The following is a 20,267-nucleotide window of genomic DNA, read 5'->3' on the forward strand; positions in this document are numbered from 1 at the left end:
GGAAGGAGAACGCGTTGTTAATAATTCCCTCAGCTAGGTCTTGCAGGTTTTGTCTTACCGGTATCTTGGTTAAAATGCAAAGATTTCTCAAGTCATAGTTAAATTCAAGAATAAAAAAGGTATTCTGCTTTATCAGAATTTATTATCAATCAATCTTGGATCGTCTTCTTGGATCGCTAAGGTAACAGACAGATATCCATGTTGTTATAGTTCAAACTGAGGGATCCTAAGGCATTATATGAAAGGTGATATTAAATTCCTTCAGAGAGTTCTAGAGTTGCTCCTGGGGCTTTTTAAATTTTATTTATTATTATATAACAGATTAAGAAGAATGTATAAATGTACATCGGCAAGGAGCTGGTAATATTCTGACACTACATGTCCAGTTGTTATTATGAAATCATTATTGCTATTACCAGTAGATTTTCTTGTCTTGTTATGAGTTAGTTTGTAACCATTTTGTCTACGTAATATAATGTATTTGTTTTCTCTTCGGTACAGTATATTGAACAGGCACATGAATATTATAACTTGGTTTTAATTACAAATTTTTGATAATTATTGAGTTGATATTTAATTTAGATAAAGGGTAGGACTAAATAAGTGTTCACTTCTTCCTACTCCTCTTCAAACAGAAAAGTAGTGGTAAGCTAATTATTTTGTTCTTGTTATGCACATGTTTTCTCTGTCCTATGCTTGTTTCAAATTAAGCACTGAGTCCCACCACTTCATAGGAAACTGATTTCAGCCATTTGTTTCCAAGTTCTAGTTTCAGTCATGATCAATATTTCTTGAGTGTAGGTGAGGGTGGGAAATTAAACATATACATTAATAGCTTCCAAGATGCAACTACTAAAATACCTCTGTTTTAAGGAGAGACTCATTCACAACCTGAAGGGTCCACCTTTTTCCCCCAAGTATTCTGCTTGTTACTGAAGGAATACATTTCTGATTAAATAATCCTTGTTACAGAAATGTATAGTAAAGCCTTAAAAAAAGAGAAAAATCACATGCTTAATCTGTAAAACACTAATTTTAGTTAATCATCATTTTATATTTCAAAGCTTCGTTTGGTTAGAAATGTATATGGGTAGCCATGGCTTCTTTGGCTTCTATTGGCTACAAAGAACGTATCTATTCAGAGTCGCCTAAAGGTAGTTTGTATCCAGGTTTAAAATGTATTTACTCTTACCTACCTAATATTCGAGAAGGAAGAGGTTTATTGATTTCCCAGCCAATCTTCGCCTTCCTTGTGGCACCCAGTTTCTCGTTTTGCCTGTAAGACAGCGATGAGGGTTTGAATCACCCAAGACGGAAAAAGGAAAACCAAGTTGACGTTAGCAGCGTTTAGCATAGCTTAGCTACAATACCCTACAGCAGTATGAACTTTGTACTATATTTACGTTGCTATATAACAGCATTCTAGATCGTTGGGCACACGAGTATCAAATGGTAAGCGTGATTTGCATAAATAAGTAAAGTATTTAAGTGCTTAGCTTAAATGTTTTCGCTTTAGCATGTTGTTGTTGGCTACCTAGCCTGGCTTCGAAACGTTTTAGCTAGGTACTATGTTAGCCACCTCACCTCGCAGCCTGTGCATTTTTGCCCCAATCTTACTGTCATTCTTTAATGTTTTAGGAATGTATTTTTGCGCTCATGCATCTTACATTTAAAAGAAAACTTATCTAGACGTGTTGGCTTTGTAGCTAATGCTAATATTAGCACTGGAGTTGTTTTTAACCTTTAAGACAAGTTATATTTTTTGCAGTGTAGTAAGCTGAAGCCATTGTGAAAATTGAATGAGTCTTGTATTGTAACTTAGTGCAAATTTCGGATGTTTTTCACAGGTTTATGAGAATGCAGAGACATGGGTGACATGAAAACCCCAGATTTTGATGACCTTCTGGCAGCCTTTGACATCCCAGATGCCACTGGACTGGATTCTAAAGAAGCCATCCAGGAAAGCCACGAGGAGATAGATAATCAACTAAAACACTCAGTAATCTGTCTGGATGACAGCTTACTCAGTAACCCAGCTGCCACTGCAGCAGATACTCCTCTTGTTAGTGTTATAGTGAAAAATACAAGTCGACAAGAGTCACTTGAAGGTTTCAGTGACCGGCTTCATCCAGCTACAGCATTGCAGAATGGATTCAAGGGACAAGAGGCCTGCGTTAAGCCTGTGGAACCATCCAACACAAGTTTTACTAATTCATTTCAGGCTGATTTGAATGGGGAGGGTTCAAGAGAACTTCCTGGAGAAATTCCCCTTCAGCAGAAACCTGATGAAACCGCAGTATTTTCTCCATCACTTTCCCATTTTAGTCCCCCCTACAGTCCGCAGACAGAGGTGTTGTATAGCAAAAACCAAAAGGTTTCAAAACAAGAGGGGCCTTGTTGTCTAGAAGCTCAGGTTTTGGCAGAACCTTTAGTTCCAGGCAGGGAACAAAAATCTGATATTTTTTTGTTCGATGCGTCTCCCAAGAACACTAAAGAGAGCACACCAGAAAATGCCAGAAGCAACGATCATCTCTCTGATAGCTATATCAGAGGTGAAACAGAGAACACCACTAGAGCATGTTGCCCATTTACCTCTTTAAGCAGTGAGCAGAACTTTAAACAGGTGGAATTCCAAAACACGGAGGATGTTACCAACTCTTATTCATCTGCCAAATTTCAGACATCTAAATTGCCCTTGTCTAATGAGGCTCCAATTGTGCCAAATACTAAAAAGGATCCCATTGAGAAAACTGATCCCATAGAATCGTCAGCATCACACAGTGATTGCGCTAAACCTAATAACATGGCACCTATATCCCCAAGAAGCCCCAGGAGTCCGAATGAGGTAGTGAAACGGTTAATGAAACCCTCTGATAGCCCTGTAAGCCTCTGCAGTGACAGCAGCGGCAAAACGTCCCCTGCAGTGGCATCTGTTTCATCCCCAGCCATACCCAGGGTCAGAATTAAGACTATTAAAACCACTTCTGGTCAGATCAAACGCACAGTGACCAGTGTGCTGCCTGACTCCGAAACAGACGAGATTCATTCTGCTTATGAATCCTCGCCGTCGCAGAGTATGATCAGCGAAGACTCCTACTGCAACGCCGTGTCCCCTCGTCAATTTCAAGCTGTTGATTGCAGTCCCGGGAGTAACCCAGCAGCAGGCACATCTTCACCCAAAATGCCCAGAAGGCCTGAGGAAAACTCTAGAGGTTTTAGGACAGGCTTCCACAGGAGTAGTCGTGCTGTCCAACGATCCGTTGCACACGATGTGCAGAAACCAAAGAGAGCTTCATCTACGACAGGTCACACATCAAACACAAACTTCCTTCCAAAAGCAATGCACTTGGCAAGTCTAAATTTGGTCCCTCACAGCGTTGCTGCTTCAGTTGCTGCCCGGCCCTCGTCCCATCAACAAAGTCAACACCTTCTTCCCTCCTCGGTTTGCAGCACTGTCCCTCTGGTGCATCAAGTCAAAACAGCCACGCCTTTCCCCCGTTCATCTGCCCCGAACACAGCTGCAGGAACCCTAAGCAGGCTTTTGACAAGTGCCAACCCAGTGCCTGTATACGTGCCTAACCTGAGCCCCCCTCCAGAGTGCAACATCAAGCTTCCGCCTCGCGGATATTGCTGCCTCGAGTGCGGGGACTCGTTTGGCGTCGAGAGGAGTCTGGCGTTTCATTACAACAGGAGGAGTGTCCAGATCGAAGTAGGATGCACACACTGCGCAAAGACCCTGGTTTTCTTTAACAGGTGCGCCCTGTTGGCACACGCACGGGAGCACAAAAGCAACGGCAGCGTGATGCAGTGCACGCAGCTCCATCTGAAACCTATATCAGAGGAGCAGATGTTTGTACCACTGAGCTCTGAGTCGGCGAACACAGGCCCGTACCCCTCAATGTTAGTCTCACCGGTCAGTGAACCCGTCATGCCCTTATACCCAGACGGTGTGATTCGCAACACGTTCCGTTGTCTGGAGTGCAGCAAGCAGTTGCCAGACTACAAAGCGCTTGCAGGTCATTACCAGAAGATGTCAGAAGACGTGGAAGGGCTGGTGAGTAAATGGGGTGGAAAAGTATGAGAAAATGTGCTCTTGCGTCTTTGTTAGTGTCGATTAAATCAAGAAGAAGAAAAAAAAAAGGAAACAATAATGTGATCAAGTTTTGAAGGCCAAACTAGATTGTAATGGCTTTAGAGCTAGATGTTAAAATTCAAATATAGTGCTTAGTGCAATGGAGTCATTCATCTATAGAAGGCATGAGTCGGAGTGAAACCTTCCCCTGTGATGGCCTTGAGTAAAAATACTCAAATTTAATGTTATAAAATATGTTAAAACAAAACGTACAGCATAATATGATGCAAGTGCTTTTAAAACTGAAGCAATTACCCCTGCTGCTGATAGTTTATTTGCCATTTATTTATTATTTTGATGTAAACTCAGACAAAGATTAATATTTAGATGAACAGTAACTTTGAACTAACCTTTTTTTATGGCACATTATGTGCTATTTTTTTTACCATTTTGTTGCACAAGTATAACAAATTCATTTTGGCTGCTTAATTAATCGGGCCATCTGTTCGGTTACAGCCTGCAATTAGCAGCTCATCCCTGGCTAATCGTAGCAATTATAAACAACGTCAGCTTAATAAAGATGTTGCCCTTTTCGTCAGTAGTTTCCAGGACTAGCAATATTTCCTGAAGAATTTATGTTTGTTGCAAGTGTGGGGAAAGTATAATAGCTTTTTTTCAGACAGCTGACCAGCTGTGTGCAGCAGCTGCTTTTGGGAAGCAATATTATGGCACTTCTCTGATTTGTACAAAACTCCAGGCAGTCGTTGAAACTACATATGAATAATTATATATATATTTTATTATTATTATTATTATTATTATGGGCTGCACAGTGGCGCAGTTGGTAGAGCTGTTGCCTTGCAGCAAGAAGGTTCTGGGTTCGATTCCCAGCCTGGGGTCTTTCTGCATGGAGTTTGCATGTTCTCCCTGTGCATGCGTGGGTTTTCTCCGGGTACTCCGGTTTCCTCCCACAGTCCAAAAACATGACTGTTAGGTTAATTGGCCTCTCCAAATTGCCCCTAGGTATGAGTGTGTGTGTGCATGGTTGTGTGTCCTGTGTGTCTCTGTGTTGCCCTACGACAGACTGGCGACCTGTCCAGGGTGACCCCACCTCTCGCCCGAAACGTTAGCTGGAGATAGGCACCAGCAACCCTCCCGACCCCATTAAGGGACAAGGGTGCAAGAAAATGGATGGATGGATGGATTATTATTATTATTATTATTTATTTTATTTTTTTTTCAAACTTTGGCAGACCTTGATTCCGTTACTCAATCTATTCATATTCTGTGGGTATAGATGGCATTTAAAAACATTCTGTGGCTGAGCTGCGTCACAGACTGGGGTTATGTGCATGTTTAGCTCCTGTAATATAAAAAAATGTAAATCATAAACTTATTCCATAAAGTTGACGTATCCATTCTTTACGTTTACATTTTTAATACATTTTATGCTCTTTTTTTCCCCTCCCCCTTGTCCTTGTCTTTCATTACGACAGATTTGTAAAGTTTGCTCAATGTTGTTGCCAAACAAGTGCAGCTTCAGAACTCACCAGCGCCTCCATGCCCACAAGTCCCCCTACTGCTGCCCTGAGTGCGGCGCCCCGAGTCGATCTGCTGACATCCAGAAGCATGTCAAGGAGAACTGTCTGCATTATGCTCGCAAGGCTTGGTACAAGTAAGTAGGCTAAAGAAACAGTAGGTTTTTTTAAATTCACAGAAAGGTGTTATAATAGTGTTTTTTAATATATTTTCTTCCAGATGTCTTCACTGTGACATGGTTTTCAGAACCCTCCTTGGACAAAAGACTCATGTTGAGGAGAAACACTGCGAGGTCTTGTACAAGTGTTCAGTCTGTCCAGTTGCCTTCAAGACCTCTGATGGCTGTGAAGTGCATTTAAAAAATAAACACAAATCTAGCAAGCAGACTCCTCAGTAAGTTAAATGCAAATGGTCTGACAGTTCTAAGTTGTACTTTTCATTTTAAGAGTTGTCAACACGTTTATTCGTTTGTATTTCTGCAGGTTGGTATTTAAGTGTTCCTGCAAGGCACTTTTCAATAAAAAACACAACTTTTTTCAACATTTCCATGAAAACGCCAACAAGCGAGTCACATGTGTGTTCAAGTGTCCAGAATGCAACTCTGTGTTTCCACAAAAGCGGCTGTTGATGCAGCACTTCAAGGTTAGTTCCAAACATATTGCTTATTATTATTGTTATGAAGTTTGCAATCATTTTCTTTTATATAATTGGTTTTTTTTTTACTTATACCTTTTTAAATATTGAAAGTTGTACTAAGGAAAGAGAAACGTAATCACAAGTTGCAGGTGTTCTGTCCTGTTACACTACTGATTCTATTCAAACAAGCATTTTGTGACCATTTTCTTTTAGCTTAATTTATTATTATAAAGTATAAGGTATGGTGTCTTTAACTGTAATGAGTGCTTTCCTCTGTATGTTTTCTCATCTGGCAGAACGTGCATGTGGGAAATATGACGGCAGACACAGACAAGAACAGTAAAGAAAAAGAAAGGCTGGATTGGTTCCCAGAGTCTCATCCTGTCCAGCAGGAGAAGAGTCACGTCACTCGTAAAAACACCGACAGTCCAAGGAAGAAGTCGGAGCAGGACGCCAAATCTCGCGTTAAGCCTCGGGGGTGGACATGCGGCGAGTGTCTGCAGTGCTTTTCTGAAAGAGAGTCCTATGTTTCTCACATGAAGATCAACCATGGAAAGGTAGATGTTTGACTCCAAACCTTTTCACCAAGTGCTGGCCTGTCTCAGAACATTCTGACAGTGTGATATCACAATATTATGTCGATGATCAGGGGGAGACTTTACAGCGGTCACATTACTGTTGCGACCTAAAATGTCAGATTTAATAACAAATGTTACCAGTGGCAATTGAAAATGAGAAAGTATGATGTGATCTACTTTCTCGTTGATGTGTTACTCTTTTCTCCAGAAAACTGGAGAAAAGCTATATTTCATCCACTTTGTCTGGCAACTCACAAAATAACTGACCTAAGAGCATTCAGGAAAAGATAAATGTACAACAAACCAGTTTTTTATGTGTTATTGCACTCAAATGAAGTTCAGTTTTTTGGCATATTTAGGTTTCTTAATGTGGTTAAGTAGGTGCAGTTTTACAAGCTCATCTTATTGCAACTATGTTTGATGTTTTTACCTCAGTCAATGAAGAAATATCCTTGTCGCCACTGTGAGCTGTCGTTCAACGCAGCCACCAGTCTGAGGAGACACATTCGCAGTGAACATGATGGTAAAAGAAGAATTTATTCTTGTTGGTAAGTTTAAGCGACCTTAAAGTTTATATTAATCTCTTGTCTGATTTTTTTATTTTATTTTTGTTTTTCTAAGGCTTTTAAAGAATTTACAGTAATATTTTAACCTTTGACCACATTCCACAGGTACTGCACGGATCCAAAGACAACCTTCACAACAAGCGTGATGTTGAAGAACCACATAAGTCTTATGCATGGAATTAAAAACCCTGATCTCAGGCAGATGCCCAAATCATCCATCAAAGAGTTTAAAAGCCCTTCAGGCAAGGTAGGTATAGATAAACAAATAGATAAATAATCAAGCATATTTTAATATTTAATATTTAGTAGCAAAAGCTGCTTTCCAGTTATGATTTCCTTCATTGTTTCTTATTTATTTCTCTAAAAACATCATTTGAGAACAGCTTTTTGTACTTAATCTTAATTATCTTCTTCTGTTAATGCAATTTTATGATTTGAAACTTTTGCGTGAGATGGGAAAAAACAGCCAGAACAAGACATTTGTAAAGGGCCAAATACTTTTTAACAGCAGTGTGTTTTATTTGTAAAAATAACAAAACAACAAAAAAAGGACTTCTCACAGGCCAGTGTTAAAATGTAACAGATTGTAGTGATCCCAGTTTTAACAGGTTGTTTTATGATTTTATTCAGGGAATAATATCAGCGTCACCAGTCAGGCGCAGGCAGGCTGACACCCCGAATTGCAGTGATCTCGACGCTCCTCCGGCTAAACGTCTTAAAACTCAGTTCCGCTGTTCAAAGTGCGGTTTCACCACGGACGTCAGCACCGAGTTCCAGCAGCATATACCTCAGCATAAAACAGATGAAAACACTCCTCAGTGCCTTCACTGTGGTCTGTGTTTCACATCTGTGGTTTCTCTTAATAGACATCTTTTTATTGTGCACAAAGTCAAAGATCCCAAGGAAGATGAAGAAGAAGAGGAGGAGATGAGAGATGTCGGTCGGTCGGTTGGATCAGTCTCGACTGCTCATGTGAATGACTACAAACCCTCGCTGGATGAGGAGCCAGAAAACCCTCCCAACACCAACACTTCAGACTTTCATTTAAAACTAAAAACTCTTTCCCAGACAGATTCAGCTTCTTCCCAGTAGTGAAGGTTACATCTGTCCCAGAAAAAGCTGCATTTATTTGTCCTTTTTTTTTTTTTTTTTTTTTTTTATGGTGTCGAGCCAAATTTATGCTTCAACGTCAGCTTGACGCAGAACCTACCCCGTGTGGCTCCCCTTTAGCTTGACGTGCACCTGTTCAGAAAATAACTCCACGTCGTAGCAACACATACTAACAGCTGCTATTGGTCCAGGTGGTGTGTGTTTACATGGATCGCTGATTTGCTCACAATTAACCCCCATGTGGATCAAGAGCATAAAATGTAACGGGCTGTAACTGAATGGGTTTGCTCACCGGTTTGGCCGTGTTTATTTTGAGGTTCCAGCAGCTCTACCAGTCTGTGCAAGTATTCTTTAGCACATTGTCTTCTAATTTTTTTTTCTCTTTGTTTTGTGTTGCATTCAGTAGTGACTGTAATCAATATTCAGTGGCCTGCAGTGTCCCCAAAGACTCACCTACATTCAAAATAACTTCTTTCTAAAATCTAAAGTTCAGATTGAGGTGTAGCTTGGTTTTTGTGTATCTGCATGTCTATCTGTTCAAGTTGCACATTTGGGGTAGCTCACATCCTTCACATTATCCCCAAAACATGAAGGTTAAGTTAATTGGTAACTAAATTCAACTCTGTATGCACATTCACAATTTACCAATTGAATGTGCATGTGTGTGTATTTTAAGTTAAACCTGTAATGGACAGCCTTGTCCATCTGTCCGCTTGAATTCTTGTCCCATGAAAGCTAGAAAATACTCCATGCTTTATATATTGATTTGATGCTGAAGCATACGTTTGGCTCATAAGACTTTAGTTATTTTTAATAGATGGGGTACAAAGCTTTGGGGCCTTTTTCATTTTTGTCCTTTTATAAGAGTGCAGTATATTTAAGCAAATCCATATTTTTACCTGTATTGTTTTTATAAAGAACAGTATTGTCATTATTCACTAAAGTAAATTTACTTTGCATGTTAGTAATATGTTAATCTTACTTTTCACATAAAACAGCGCTCATCTTTACTTTTAAACGTGTTTTCAAAGCCCATCTCATCAGGATGCTCAGGAATATCTGTTTAAAAGTCAAGTCTATGGTTTTCAGAAATGCAGTAGATGGTAATGTGATGAGCTAAAATTTAGTTTTGAATGCCACAAACAAGTAGGATTATTGTTGATTTATTGTAACATAAAACGTTTGAATTTAGCTGTGCTTTAATTGTAGTACTCGCACCATTTTGGTAACTACAAAAAGACAGAACAACCGTACTTTTAAGACCACAGACAAATATAAACAAAAGGCTATTAAAGTTGAGTTTTACTTTTTATGTGTTAAAATTCCTACAGGTATAAAAAGCTTGATTGGTGCATTTTAAAATGCTCATGTCTTTATGTTATTGGTTAAATATGTGTCGGTCATCCCAAATTTGACTTTTCTTTTGTGCGTCGCGTGCGAGGAGGAGACATTGAGGTATTACAGTTTTGCTGCAGCACTATTGAAAATACCTCAAATCACCAGAAGTGTATCTTTTCAGCAAGTTAATGTCAGTGTTTGTTTCAAATCAGGGTACACGGTTTCGGATAATCCAGAGAAGATGCGAGTGTGAGCTTTGGTGTTAACATCTAGGATACTGTTTTCCAAAATGCCAACCTGTGGACGCAATTGAATGCAGAATTATGTCGGGAGAAAACTAGCTCGTGGATCTGTGATCACGAAGGAATTTTGTGGTCTGCAGGTTCTGATTTGTGCAGCAGTGCTTCTTGTTTTGTGTTGTCCACGTGACGGTTCCTACCTCCACTATTAAATGGCAGTGATTGTTAAATGATCCGAGGCTTTGGCAGGTTGAAGTTAATCTCAGTGCAATGTAAGCAATTATATTTTTAGAACTTGTATCCTCCCATGTTAATAAATTTTATAAATTATTTTGGGAACATTTAGGTTTAACGGTCATATTGACTTGATAAGCAAGTGAACTTTTCTATTATAGTGCTCGAAATCGCACTGCAGCAGTTTATCTGCTTGCAGGTGGGAAGGGTTAACTGTTCACAATTTAGCTTTTTATAACATTCAGTAAAACACATTTGTACTTTTGATACAGTGTAGAAAGCGGACTTGTATAGAGAAAAAGAAATGTGTACATACAGTAATGAGTGAAACCTGGATTCACAGCATCCTTCGAAGCCATTACATCTGTTCAGCATGCAGTGGCCTACATGCCTTGCTGTTACGTTTACATGAAGTACTTACAAATAAACAGGTGCATTTAATGAAACATCTGCTCCGTCTTGTTTTTTGCAGCATTAAACATTTGTATTTGGGTGACGCTGGCATTTAAAAGTGACAGGTCATACTTCACGCAAGTCACCCAAATGAGCAGTGTCCAGCCAATAAGCAACAACCACTAGAGGATGACCTCATGCTCTCAGCGACTCGAGCCCAGCCCATCTTGGTATAAAAAGCTCTTCTCGTATTTGGAGAGCTTCAAATAATTTTTTTTAATTAAGATAGCAAAGGGAGAAGCAAGATGACAGCAATCTGTAGGGGGGGATTTTTGTCTTCTTTCATCCTTATCTCGTATATCGCGATGACAACCTCAGTGATGCTTGATTTAACCGAACTGAAAAACAAAGTATCCCAGCTCAAGGTGAATCCCAGAGGAAATCTTTGGGCAACAGGTAAGAACATTTTAAACTGCTGAAAATTTGAATTTTGTCTCAATAGAGGCAGTTTTAATTGGGAGTCTGAATTTTTATTTTTTTATTATAGGGCATTTCATGGGCAAGAAAAGTGTGGATAGCTCCTTGCTGGAAAGTGTCTTCGAGAATATCGATATTCCATCTGAAGACAGAGATGTGAATCCTGTGGCCAGAGTGGAAGATGTGCAGGCACTGATCACCAAGGTGTTGAGGGCCGCTCAACAAACAAGAAAACAGACACTGGAAATGTTAGCCTGACTTTATCATATTATTGTTTACTGTTAATTCATTGTATCATTTAAATTACTGTAAGTTTTATTGATTGGAAATATTTTTATTACTACTACTTATCGTCAGTACTGTCTTTTTCACTATTGTTATGTTGCTTTTTTGTAATGCTTTTCTAATTATTATTTTGTATAATTCTTAAATTATAATTAAATTAATTGTAATTAAATTAATTTGATTATAATCAAATTATTTCATTTAATTATACAATTATTTTTATAATGATTATTTAGTACTTTTTTCACATCCAAAAGTTACAATTACTAGTATTATTTTTGCTGTTTTCACAATAATTTCTTGTGGATATTTTTATTACCACAACTATTACCATACTACAGCACTATTTTTATATTGTTGTTTTGGGTATTTTATTATAATTAATATTTAACATTAAGTTATATCTTATTACTAATATCTTCATCTTATTTGCTATTATTACAATTACTGCCCTATCTCACAGTATATATATTTATTTTTGTCTTAATATAGAGAAAGAGGAGATCCAGCCTGAAGAAACCAACCTCTTACCTGTAACAATCCGAGCACCAACTGATGAAGATCAGAGATCTATTATTTTTTTGTCAAGTAAAAAAAAAGACTAATTTAAGCAAGGTGTTCTGTTTTGTCTTGTAATATTTATTGCGTTCCATTCGTCTTTGTGTTTGTTATTCAAAATATACCTGTTACCTTCTTAACATGCTGTATATTTCTGTTTCAATAAAAAGAGCAAAGAAGTTGTATGAAATGTGTGTTTTATTAATGTATTTTTGAATAATGGGTGGCTTTGGGTGTTTTGGCGCCCCCTTTCGGTATGGCTGCTTTTCATATCCGGGTGACAGAGCTGAGCATCAACGTGCTGGTCCCCATGTTACTGAACTAACCAGCAGCAGTTATGCCTTTAATAGTAATGTGCGGATACCCGTGTAGTGGTAAAACACTGAGGGCAGAAGAACTGAAGGCGCATTTTGAAGAGACCACCGACCGACAGGTTCACATTGTCGGAGACCGAGCTCTGGGCGTTGATAGAAACAGTGTTTATGCAGGCAAGTTCGGCTAGCTTCGTTCCCATTCACTATTGTTCGGTGCTGTTGGCTTTCTCTGAAATTTCCGACCCGCTGACAAATCGTCTTAAAAGTTATTAGCGTCATGCTTTGGCTTTGTCCCATTCTGTTAAATTGTTTGCGACCCGGGCATGTTTTATTCGCGTGCCAGGATACAGTGGCATGTAAATGCTTGATCCGGGTTGTTAAATATAATCGCGTTTCAGCTGGTGGGAAAATGAGCGAAAAAAATTATCTGAAACCTGATTCACACATATGCAGACATGGTGTTACAATTTTTCTACCTGGCTCCCCTGTGCTAATTAAACCAATAGCCCTTAATTTCTTTATCTTTATTATAAAAGTTTAAGGTATATAGCGCAAACTAAGTCACAAATCATATTTCTGAAATATCATAACATTTTATTCCACACAATCCAGCTTCTGTAATGTGACTTTTTTTTCTTTACATTGAGCTAATTTAAAAATATTTTCAGTGTTTGATCCTAAATCAGACTCACGAATGGATTTATTAGTAATATTTTAGGTGGAAACAAAAAATAGAACATTTGTTGAAGGTGCAACATATAAGTTCTATGTTTTTTAAGGTACTTATGCATCCCCCTTTAATGCCTCCTTCTGCCCATATGGTTTACATCAAAAATGGTCAATCCTGAAGACTTTTTGTACAACTACTTTGACTACTAAGAATAACAAAAAAACATAATGTAATAAAACACAACAGTGAATATATGGTTAACTTTGTGGAGCACTGAAATCGGATGGTTAATGTTTGTTATAGTAAGTTGTTATGGGTTAAACTTGCGGTTTTGTTGCAGATTCCCAAAAAGAGAAAGATACAAGAGCATCTCTAAAAGCTGAAGTAGAGAGGTAGGTTTACCCTTATCTCTCTTCCACCACATGCCGGATGTTACAAGACGTTCTTTAAAATTTGCCTTTTTTTTTTTACACATTATTTTTGTTCTTTTTTTTAGGAAGGTCAATAAGGACAACATTGTAATTTTAGACTCATTGAATTACATAAAAGGTATATATCAAGAGTTACACGAGTTGTGCGATTTCTCATTTTAAGCACTGTGATGTAACCTATTGACATGTCTCACAGGTTACCGCTACGAATTGTTCTGTCTGACTAAGCATGCGCAGACACCGCACTGCCTGGTAAGAATGCGGGTGGGGGGGAAAAAATATAACCTATGGATTATAATGACATGTGTCGGCGTAACTAATACTCGGGGTCTTTTTTTTTGATGAAGGTGCACTGCTTGACATCAGGTGAAGAAAGCTCATTGTGGAACAAAAACAGAGAAGCTGCAGAGCAATACAGTCAGGACATGTGAGTAAGAAGTTTCTACACAATGAATTAATAACAGTGATGATTAATTTGTTATATTAAAGTGTCCTTTTCTTTGTGTGTTGGGTTTATTTTTAGCTTTGACGGGCTAGTTCAGAGGTTTGAAGCACCAGACTCCAGGAACAGATGGGACAGTCCTCTCTTCACTGTCCTCAAAGACGACGTTCCTCCTCTTGAAGCCGTTTCTGACGCGCTTTTTAAGAGAAAAGCCCCCCCGCCTAATCAGTCCACCCAGAGCGTAAGCAAATTCACAAAAGCCATATTGTTTGATGTGATGTGTGTAATCCCAAATAGGATTTCTTCCTTTTTTCTTCCCCCCCTCCGCCCCCCAGCAACCCCTTTCCTCAACAAACTTCCTGTATGAGTTGGACAAAATCACACAGGATGTTTTAATGGTACGTCCTCCTTTATATTTCTGTCCATTTTTTTTTTCAGTGGGTCTGACGTTCTACCAGTTTGAGATTGACTCATAATAATTGACTCAAATATGTTTAAAGCCAGACTTAAAGACTCAAGTAGACTTGTAGATTATGACAGATTATCACTTCCTGTGCTTCAGACCGAGCAAGCCGATAATATCAATTCCTTGCCTTAGAGCAATAATCTTTATAAAGCTCCAAACAGAATTAATACACAATTATTTCTCTATCTTTGAATGAGCTCAATTTGATTTCTAATTTCTGTTATTTTTAAATGATTAAAAAAAAATACTTCCTGTATGACAAAAAAAACTTTTTTTTTTAGTTACTGTTCCCTTACAGTTTTTGGTTTTATAGTCGATCATCATTCAATTATTGTTAGATATGAACCCATCATTTTCTACCCACTGTGCTGTTTAATAAAGACAATAAAAATCTTTCAGGCAATTTTTAACGCCCAGAAAACAAGTGTCCCTGGAGACCTTATCTCAGTTCCAGGAGCTACAGAAAAGATATCCTTTATGCTTCGAACCAAGGCTGATGTTTGTTTTTTTCTGACTGCTGTGACGTCCCAGTACCAGGTAAGTTTAATTGCGCAACGTCGGTGGGTTCGTTTAATATTCTCGTCTGATGAAGGAAGTCACATTTGCTTGCAGATGGGGAGGCAAAGGCCTCATCATCAAAGACCCCATAAACACTCCTGAGCTGAAGGCAGAGCTGCAGGCCAAGGTAAAGGTCGCATCTGTAATAAAATGCGGAGAGACGTGACTGGTGGGAACCAACCAAATGCTCCCGGTGGCTTCCCTGTGACGCTCCTTCTCAGAAGCAAACACTTTGATTATCTCTTCACCTTTGAACACGTCCGTCCAAGCAGGAGCTGATTTAAAAGCCCAGTGTTGGTCCGCCTTCAGTGATGGGTGCATAATTTAAGGTCCACATTACCTCAGTAACGTATTTGCTGTGTGGTCGTGTAGCTTTCATGTAGGTTGCTTTAGAAACAAACTTTCTGTCTGGTTTCCCTGAACAACTTTATGTCCTTAACCCATAAATGAAACGTGGAGCTGACCAGGACCGCCAACATGGCCGAGCTGAGGAAACTACGGCGCCAGTTCATCAGTTACAGCAAGATGCACCCGACGGAGAAAACGGGGCAGATTGCCAACATGTTTGTTCAGTATTTAAATAAGGGCCTTCATTAAATTAAATTAAAGAGCTGGATGGGATTTTTTTTTTTTTTTTTTTTTGCTTCTTGACAAGTGCAGATGTTTAAATGTATTGCTGTATTGTCTTTAGCTTGTTTTTTTTTCTTTTTAAATTAAAATAAGGTATAAATTGATTTGAGTACTTCTGTTTATTAAATGAAAGTGCAAAATTTAGCTATAAAGGCTAATTATCTGCTATACTTAGATGATTGGAGAGGCTGGGTGTAAATACTTCACAAACATAAATGCATGATTATGAATGCATGAAACAAGTTTGAGGGGTGTCTCATATTCACCCGACATGAGATAGCCTCACGTCACTGACCCCTGTTATGCTTGTTTTATGTTTGATTTTTAGTTTGAAGCAAAAGGTATAAAATAAGATTTATTTATTATCACTCACAGATTATGCATCTTAATCACTTTAAAACCATAAACACATGGCAGCTATCAAGACCAAAAGTTAATGCCACTGAGAAACTAGATTTGGAAGAAGAAAACTCATTCCCTTATTACAGAGAGATGAAATCAGAACCAATAAATATTAACTAATAAACTGAAATCTGTTTCCTGTAACAATCTAAGACACTTTGTCTCCCAAATCTGAATTAAAAATTTCAAGAACTTGAGCTGTTTTTTTAATATAAACTGCACAGTGTCAAGTTGTATATTTTAGGGTCATCCAGCCTGGTCTGGCACCAAACGAATGCATGGGAATTCACTTTCAGGTTAGAGACGGGATCAGTGATGTTCTGGGCCCTTTTCTCTGTTTTGTTCTGGGAACTCTTTAACATCTGATGGGCTCTGCTGGTAAACTGAGAATGAGTCTTCAACGTGTCTTCCAGATAGGTAATTAGAACAAATGGACATTTAAATTAACAATTAAAACGGAAAAGGTTGTTAAGCCACAACATAATCCTTCCATCGCCTCTAAGTCTTACTAAAAATCATTCTGGGCTCAGCTTAAGGAGAGCTCAAGAGAAGTCTGGGAGTGATACAAAAAGATTGTACAAGAAAATAATGGTTAAAGACCCGTCTGTATGATCCGACGTAAAATGTCACAGGAGAAAATAAACTGTTGTCTTATTAGAAAAAGTGGAGCAGAGCGACAGCTAACTGTAACTACTGAACTGGAGAGTTTCAAATCTTACTTTCTAGTATATATTTAATAGTATATATTTGCATCGATTCTAAATAATGTACTCATTAAAAATTCAATCTTCCAACATTTTTCTCTGATTTGCTTCTGCAGTGAAAGATGATTTTCATTTAAGGCATTTACAATTTTCTATATGTAATTATATTGAGCCACATCAATTTCAATTTTGAATTATTTGTGTCAGAAAACTCTTCATTAACGGGATTCATGAGCAAAATCTTCCTGAATAAAATTCCTTCAACATTTGAGCCTTTGTGTAAGAAGATTGTCAGAAACAATAAACAAGACAAATTTAACTGTTTCTCCTCTGGATATTAAATATAATGTGCAAACACTACATTAGGTTTCAATAAATTATATTGCATGCGTCTGCTTTATAAATAGATGTTTATTGAACAAAAGCTGAAACACATTTAAATATTTGTACAAGTTCAATGCATTTTTAAAAATGCTAATAATGCAAGAAGTGCAGCAGCAAAATAAAGAGATTTAACAAGACAACATATTTATAAAAGAGGCATTATTTACAGAATTGTGTTGACTATTGTTTTGTGTTAATCAACGTTTTTCTTCTTCAGAGACACAGCAGTGCCGAAGATCCGGTCCCAGTGGCTGAAGAAGGGAGCGTAGTTGCTGCTGGGCTTCTGGTGGTGCAAGTCGTGGGCCGGGGCGCCCCCCAGCAGACCGAAGGGCACCAGGTGGTTCAGGGTCCAGGGCAGGTCGTAGCCTATGTGGTCCTCCACGGACATCCAGATGCTCAGAACTGTTATGCACCATGTGCTCAGTGGGTGACACCTCAAAAGAATCGGGTCCAGGTTGCTCCAGAAGCCCACGGTCATCAGTTCTGGAATGCTGAGCTGCTCCGTGGACCAGGAGAATGGAGCCATGTACTCATGGTGGACTGCATGCACCCAGCGGTACAGCTGCAGGTTCTTGTGGTGCACAAAGTGCCAGATGAAGTACTGGGTGTCAAAGAGGAGCAGTATAGCCAGTCCTTCGGAGAACAACTGGTATAACGTAGGAGCATCTCGCGGCAGGGTTGGTGTTGGCAGTATGAACATGCCGATTATGACAGCCGGTAGAACAAAAAATATGTGGTTATAGAGAGATGTCATGAAGCTCTTGGCCATCATTACTAGCGTTGGCCTCCTGTCTTGCTGGATCTTATACTTGTGGAACAAAGGGACCCTTTTCCCCAAGAGGTCCAACACAGCAAAAGGCAAACTAAAGCAAAAGTAGCTGGAGAAGGCGAGGATGACGGGCAAAAAGGGAGACGAGACGAGAGACAGGTGGTGAAGAAGGAGATGGTCCCAGAAGGGCTGCAGGAGACGGTCGGACGCCCTGAAATGAGGGGACCTCAGAGAGAGCTCACTGATGTTCAGCATCTTTCTGTTTGGGGCTGCTGCTGCTGCTGCTGATCGAGATGAGATCTGGCTTTATATAGTGGAGATCAACAAACAGGACTTTGCTCTCAGCCAAAAAAAAAAAAAAAGAAACGCCTGCTTTTCTCCTCACAAGAGCTCAACATGTGCCAAAACATACCTATGTGAGCTTACCAAGCACGTTCATTAGACACAAGAAACAAAGGGCTTCAGATTATGTTTAATCCAGCATAAATAGAAAACAGATCAAGAGTGTTTGTCTGCATTTATAATGTAAAAATCCACAAGAAGCACAAGAAAATGGCTTTTAGATAGCTGTCCACTGTAATGAGACATATGCATGAAAAGATTAATCCCATCAAAATCACTGTTTACACATTTTTATATCTGTCTTGAACAGATATTTGTAGAAATGCTCATTGGTGTTGATTAATTTTGAAATTGACACATTTATACATTTAATGCAATGATCTGAAAACAGGACAGCACACTGTATCGATAATTCCTCCATATTATCTTGGAGGAATGCAGCACATTCCTCCCAACAGAACAGCATGAACCAATTCATGTTGGTGAGTTTCCTGAAATGTGCTGTTTGCTTTTGCAGTTTCTCTGAATTAGGGTCAGCTCTATGACTTGGTCAGTTTACAACATTACAGTATCCCTTACTAAGCATTGTTTGGCAGAGTGACTTGGGCGGTCTGAGTAACTGTTTGCTACATAACCCAGTTTTCAGCAATCAGGTAGCAGACAGACGTTCAAAATTCCCTGTTGGCTTCATGTCATCGTCTAGCAAAGAAAATGTGGAGCAGTAAATAAATGAATTAGTCATGGCCGACTTGGCCTCTTCTCTGAATAATGCTGTCCTTGGGATATTGCTGCAAACTATGAACTCATGTCTGTCTGGTGTGTTTCTTGATCTTCATGATGTTGCTGAAGAAGCAAATTCATTAGTGGCTAATTCAGTAGGGGCAGTATATTTCTTAGACTTGTGTTCATAAAACCTTGCACATTTTTTCCCCACTTTTTAAATATATCCTGCTTTTTTGCTGAACTAACTCATTAATTCATTTTGTAGAAGTGTACAAAATGTGAACACGTTCTAGGGGTGCAAATACTTTTGGGATGCACTGCAAGTAGCAAATCCGAATGTTTATCTGTTATTAGGCACTTCTAAACAAAGAACCTGGAAAAGCTCATCTTCAGAAGAATGATTTCAAACAGGATTCAACAGATGATCAGAGGTGGATAGCAGAGGTGGAGACTCGAGTCACATGACTTGGACTCGAGTCGTTAAAATCACGACTTGAGACTTGACTTGAAAAAATGCTCAAAGACTCGGACTTGACTTTGACGCCATTGACTTGGGACTTGACTCGACTTGAAGCTGTTTACTTGAAAAGACCTGATATTTTTTACTCAAAGTCTTAAAATTTAAAACACATTATTTATAAAGTGGCGTCATTAATTAATTTCACTCATTCCGTATCAATATGCGCACACCGTCCCTCTGTTTCTCCTCTCTCCTCATGTATGTATGTGTGCGTAGCTGCAGCTCAACCAATCAAATTAACAGGATTTGGACATTTAAAAACGCTGCAGAGCTCAGGGAACGAAAGACGAAATAACGACTCGAATATGCTTCCGCGAGTAATTTCTTTTGGCTATGTAGGTTATGAACTTTCGAATAAAAAACGAACTGCAACTTGTAAAACATGCAAGAAGAGAATATCGGATGGAGATGCCACGACTTTGTCCAACTTTGTCCGACATTTTCTTTTACTGTAAGATAGTTGACTTTAGCTAACTTCGTGTTAGCATGTGTACTCCCGGGCTAAATTGGCGATGATTTACCATAAATCCGGTCCTTCAAATGCCTCCACAAATAATGTGCACCGTGTTTATTAGCTCAGGAAGCCGGTGGATAGTGAGCGGGGCTCCGGAACAGAAAGCAGATTCTGGACCTGAACTCAGGGAACAGAGTCTCTCTGTCCCATCATGATGATGAGCAGGTCCAGTATCATCTAAGGATGGTTTGTGTATTTGAAGACATCTACGTTGGGAAATTATATTGACAATATGTTGTTTACTGCAGTCAGTGCATTAAGTCAACTGTTGTTGACTTAATGCACTGACTGACTGTCACATGTCGCACAGAACCGATTTCCAAGTAGCTTTGCTGGAAAAACAAATTTTAAAAATTCCGTTTTTGTTTTTTGC

At 39.0% G+C, this 20,267-nt stretch overlaps 3 protein-coding genes across 6 annotated transcripts; 2 read left to right on the forward strand and 1 right to left on the reverse strand.

The window, feature by feature from the left end:
* The first annotated feature begins 259 nt into the window (after window positions 1-259).
* znf592 (zinc finger protein 592) lies at window positions 260-10,758 on the forward strand. 2 transcript variants are annotated; one of them, XM_008412320.3, is made up of 9 exons: window positions 260-360; window positions 1,848-4,054; window positions 5,569-5,747; window positions 5,831-6,004; window positions 6,094-6,253; window positions 6,544-6,804; window positions 7,261-7,373; window positions 7,497-7,638; window positions 8,022-10,758. In XM_008412320.3, the coding sequence occupies exons 2-9, from the start codon at window positions 1,868-1,870 to the stop codon at window positions 8,481-8,483; spliced, it is 3,678 nt and encodes a 1,225-aa protein (XP_008410542.2). In that variant the 5' UTR covers window positions 260-360; window positions 1,848-1,867; the 3' UTR covers window positions 8,484-10,758. The 2 variants fall into 2 exon arrangements, with proteins under 2 accessions (XP_008410542.2, XP_008410541.2); XM_008412319.3 differs by lacking the exon at window positions 260-360 and adding an exon at window positions 1,216-1,452.
* A 1,503-nt stretch (window positions 10,759-12,261) lies between these two features.
* On the forward strand, window positions 12,262-15,640 carry kti12 (KTI12 chromatin associated homolog). Of its 3 annotated transcripts, none has more exons than XM_081608203.1 (9): window positions 12,262-12,513; window positions 13,350-13,401; window positions 13,506-13,558; window positions 13,637-13,692; window positions 13,788-13,867; window positions 13,964-14,123; window positions 14,218-14,280; window positions 14,748-14,885; window positions 14,961-15,514. In XM_081608203.1, exons 1-9 carry the CDS (start codon window positions 12,363-12,365, stop codon window positions 15,006-15,008), a joined length of 801 nt encoding a protein of 266 aa, XP_081464329.1. In that variant the 5' UTR covers window positions 12,262-12,362; the 3' UTR covers window positions 15,009-15,514. The 3 variants fall into 3 exon arrangements, with proteins under 3 accessions (XP_081464329.1, XP_008410538.1, XP_008410539.1); XM_008412317.3 differs by having other exon boundaries at window positions 12,266-12,513; window positions 14,748-14,816; window positions 15,360-15,640; XM_008412316.3 differs by having other exon boundaries at window positions 14,748-15,514.
* A 1,393-nt stretch (window positions 15,641-17,033) lies between these two features.
* Window positions 17,034-18,050, reverse strand: ch25hl1.1 (cholesterol 25-hydroxylase like 1, tandem duplicate 1). Its single transcript, XM_008412315.3, has one exon. It carries the CDS (start codon window positions 18,048-18,050, stop codon window positions 17,220-17,222), a length of 831 nt encoding a protein of 276 aa, XP_008410537.2. The 3' UTR covers window positions 17,034-17,219.
* Window positions 18,051-20,267: the final 2,217 nt, after the last annotated feature.

Source organism: Poecilia reticulata, chromosome 6 (genome assembly GCF_904066995.2).
Source record: "Poecilia reticulata chromosome 6, P_reticulata-male-v2, whole genome shotgun sequence".
NCBI classification, from domain to species: Eukaryota; Metazoa; Chordata; class Actinopteri; order Cyprinodontiformes; family Poeciliidae; genus Poecilia; species Poecilia reticulata.

Coding starts and splice junctions, on each gene's coding strand:
- ch25hl1.1 (XM_008412315.3), bottom strand. CDS start 18,050: ATGCTGAACATCAGTGAGCTCTCTCTGAGGTCCCCTCATTTCAGGGCG.
- kti12 (XM_008412316.3), top strand. CDS start 12,363: ATGCCTTTAATAGTAATGTGCGGATACCCGTGTAGTGGTAAAACACTG. Junction 13,402..13,505: donor CTAAAAGCTGAAGTAGAGAG/GTAGGTTTACCC, acceptor TCTTTTTTTTAG/GAAGGTCAATAAGGACAACA. Junction 13,693..13,787: donor CGCAGACACCGCACTGCCTG/GTAAGAATGCGG, acceptor TTTTTGATGAAG/GTGCACTGCTTGACATCAGG.
- znf592 (XM_008412320.3), top strand. CDS start 1,868: ATGGGTGACATGAAAACCCCAGATTTTGATGACCTTCTGGCAGCCTTT. Junction 4,055..5,568: donor CAGAAGACGTGGAAGGGCTG/GTGAGTAAATGG, acceptor TCATTACGACAG/ATTTGTAAAGTTTGCTCAAT. Junction 5,748..5,830: donor GCTCGCAAGGCTTGGTACAA/GTAAGTAGGCTA, acceptor ATTTTCTTCCAG/ATGTCTTCACTGTGACATGG.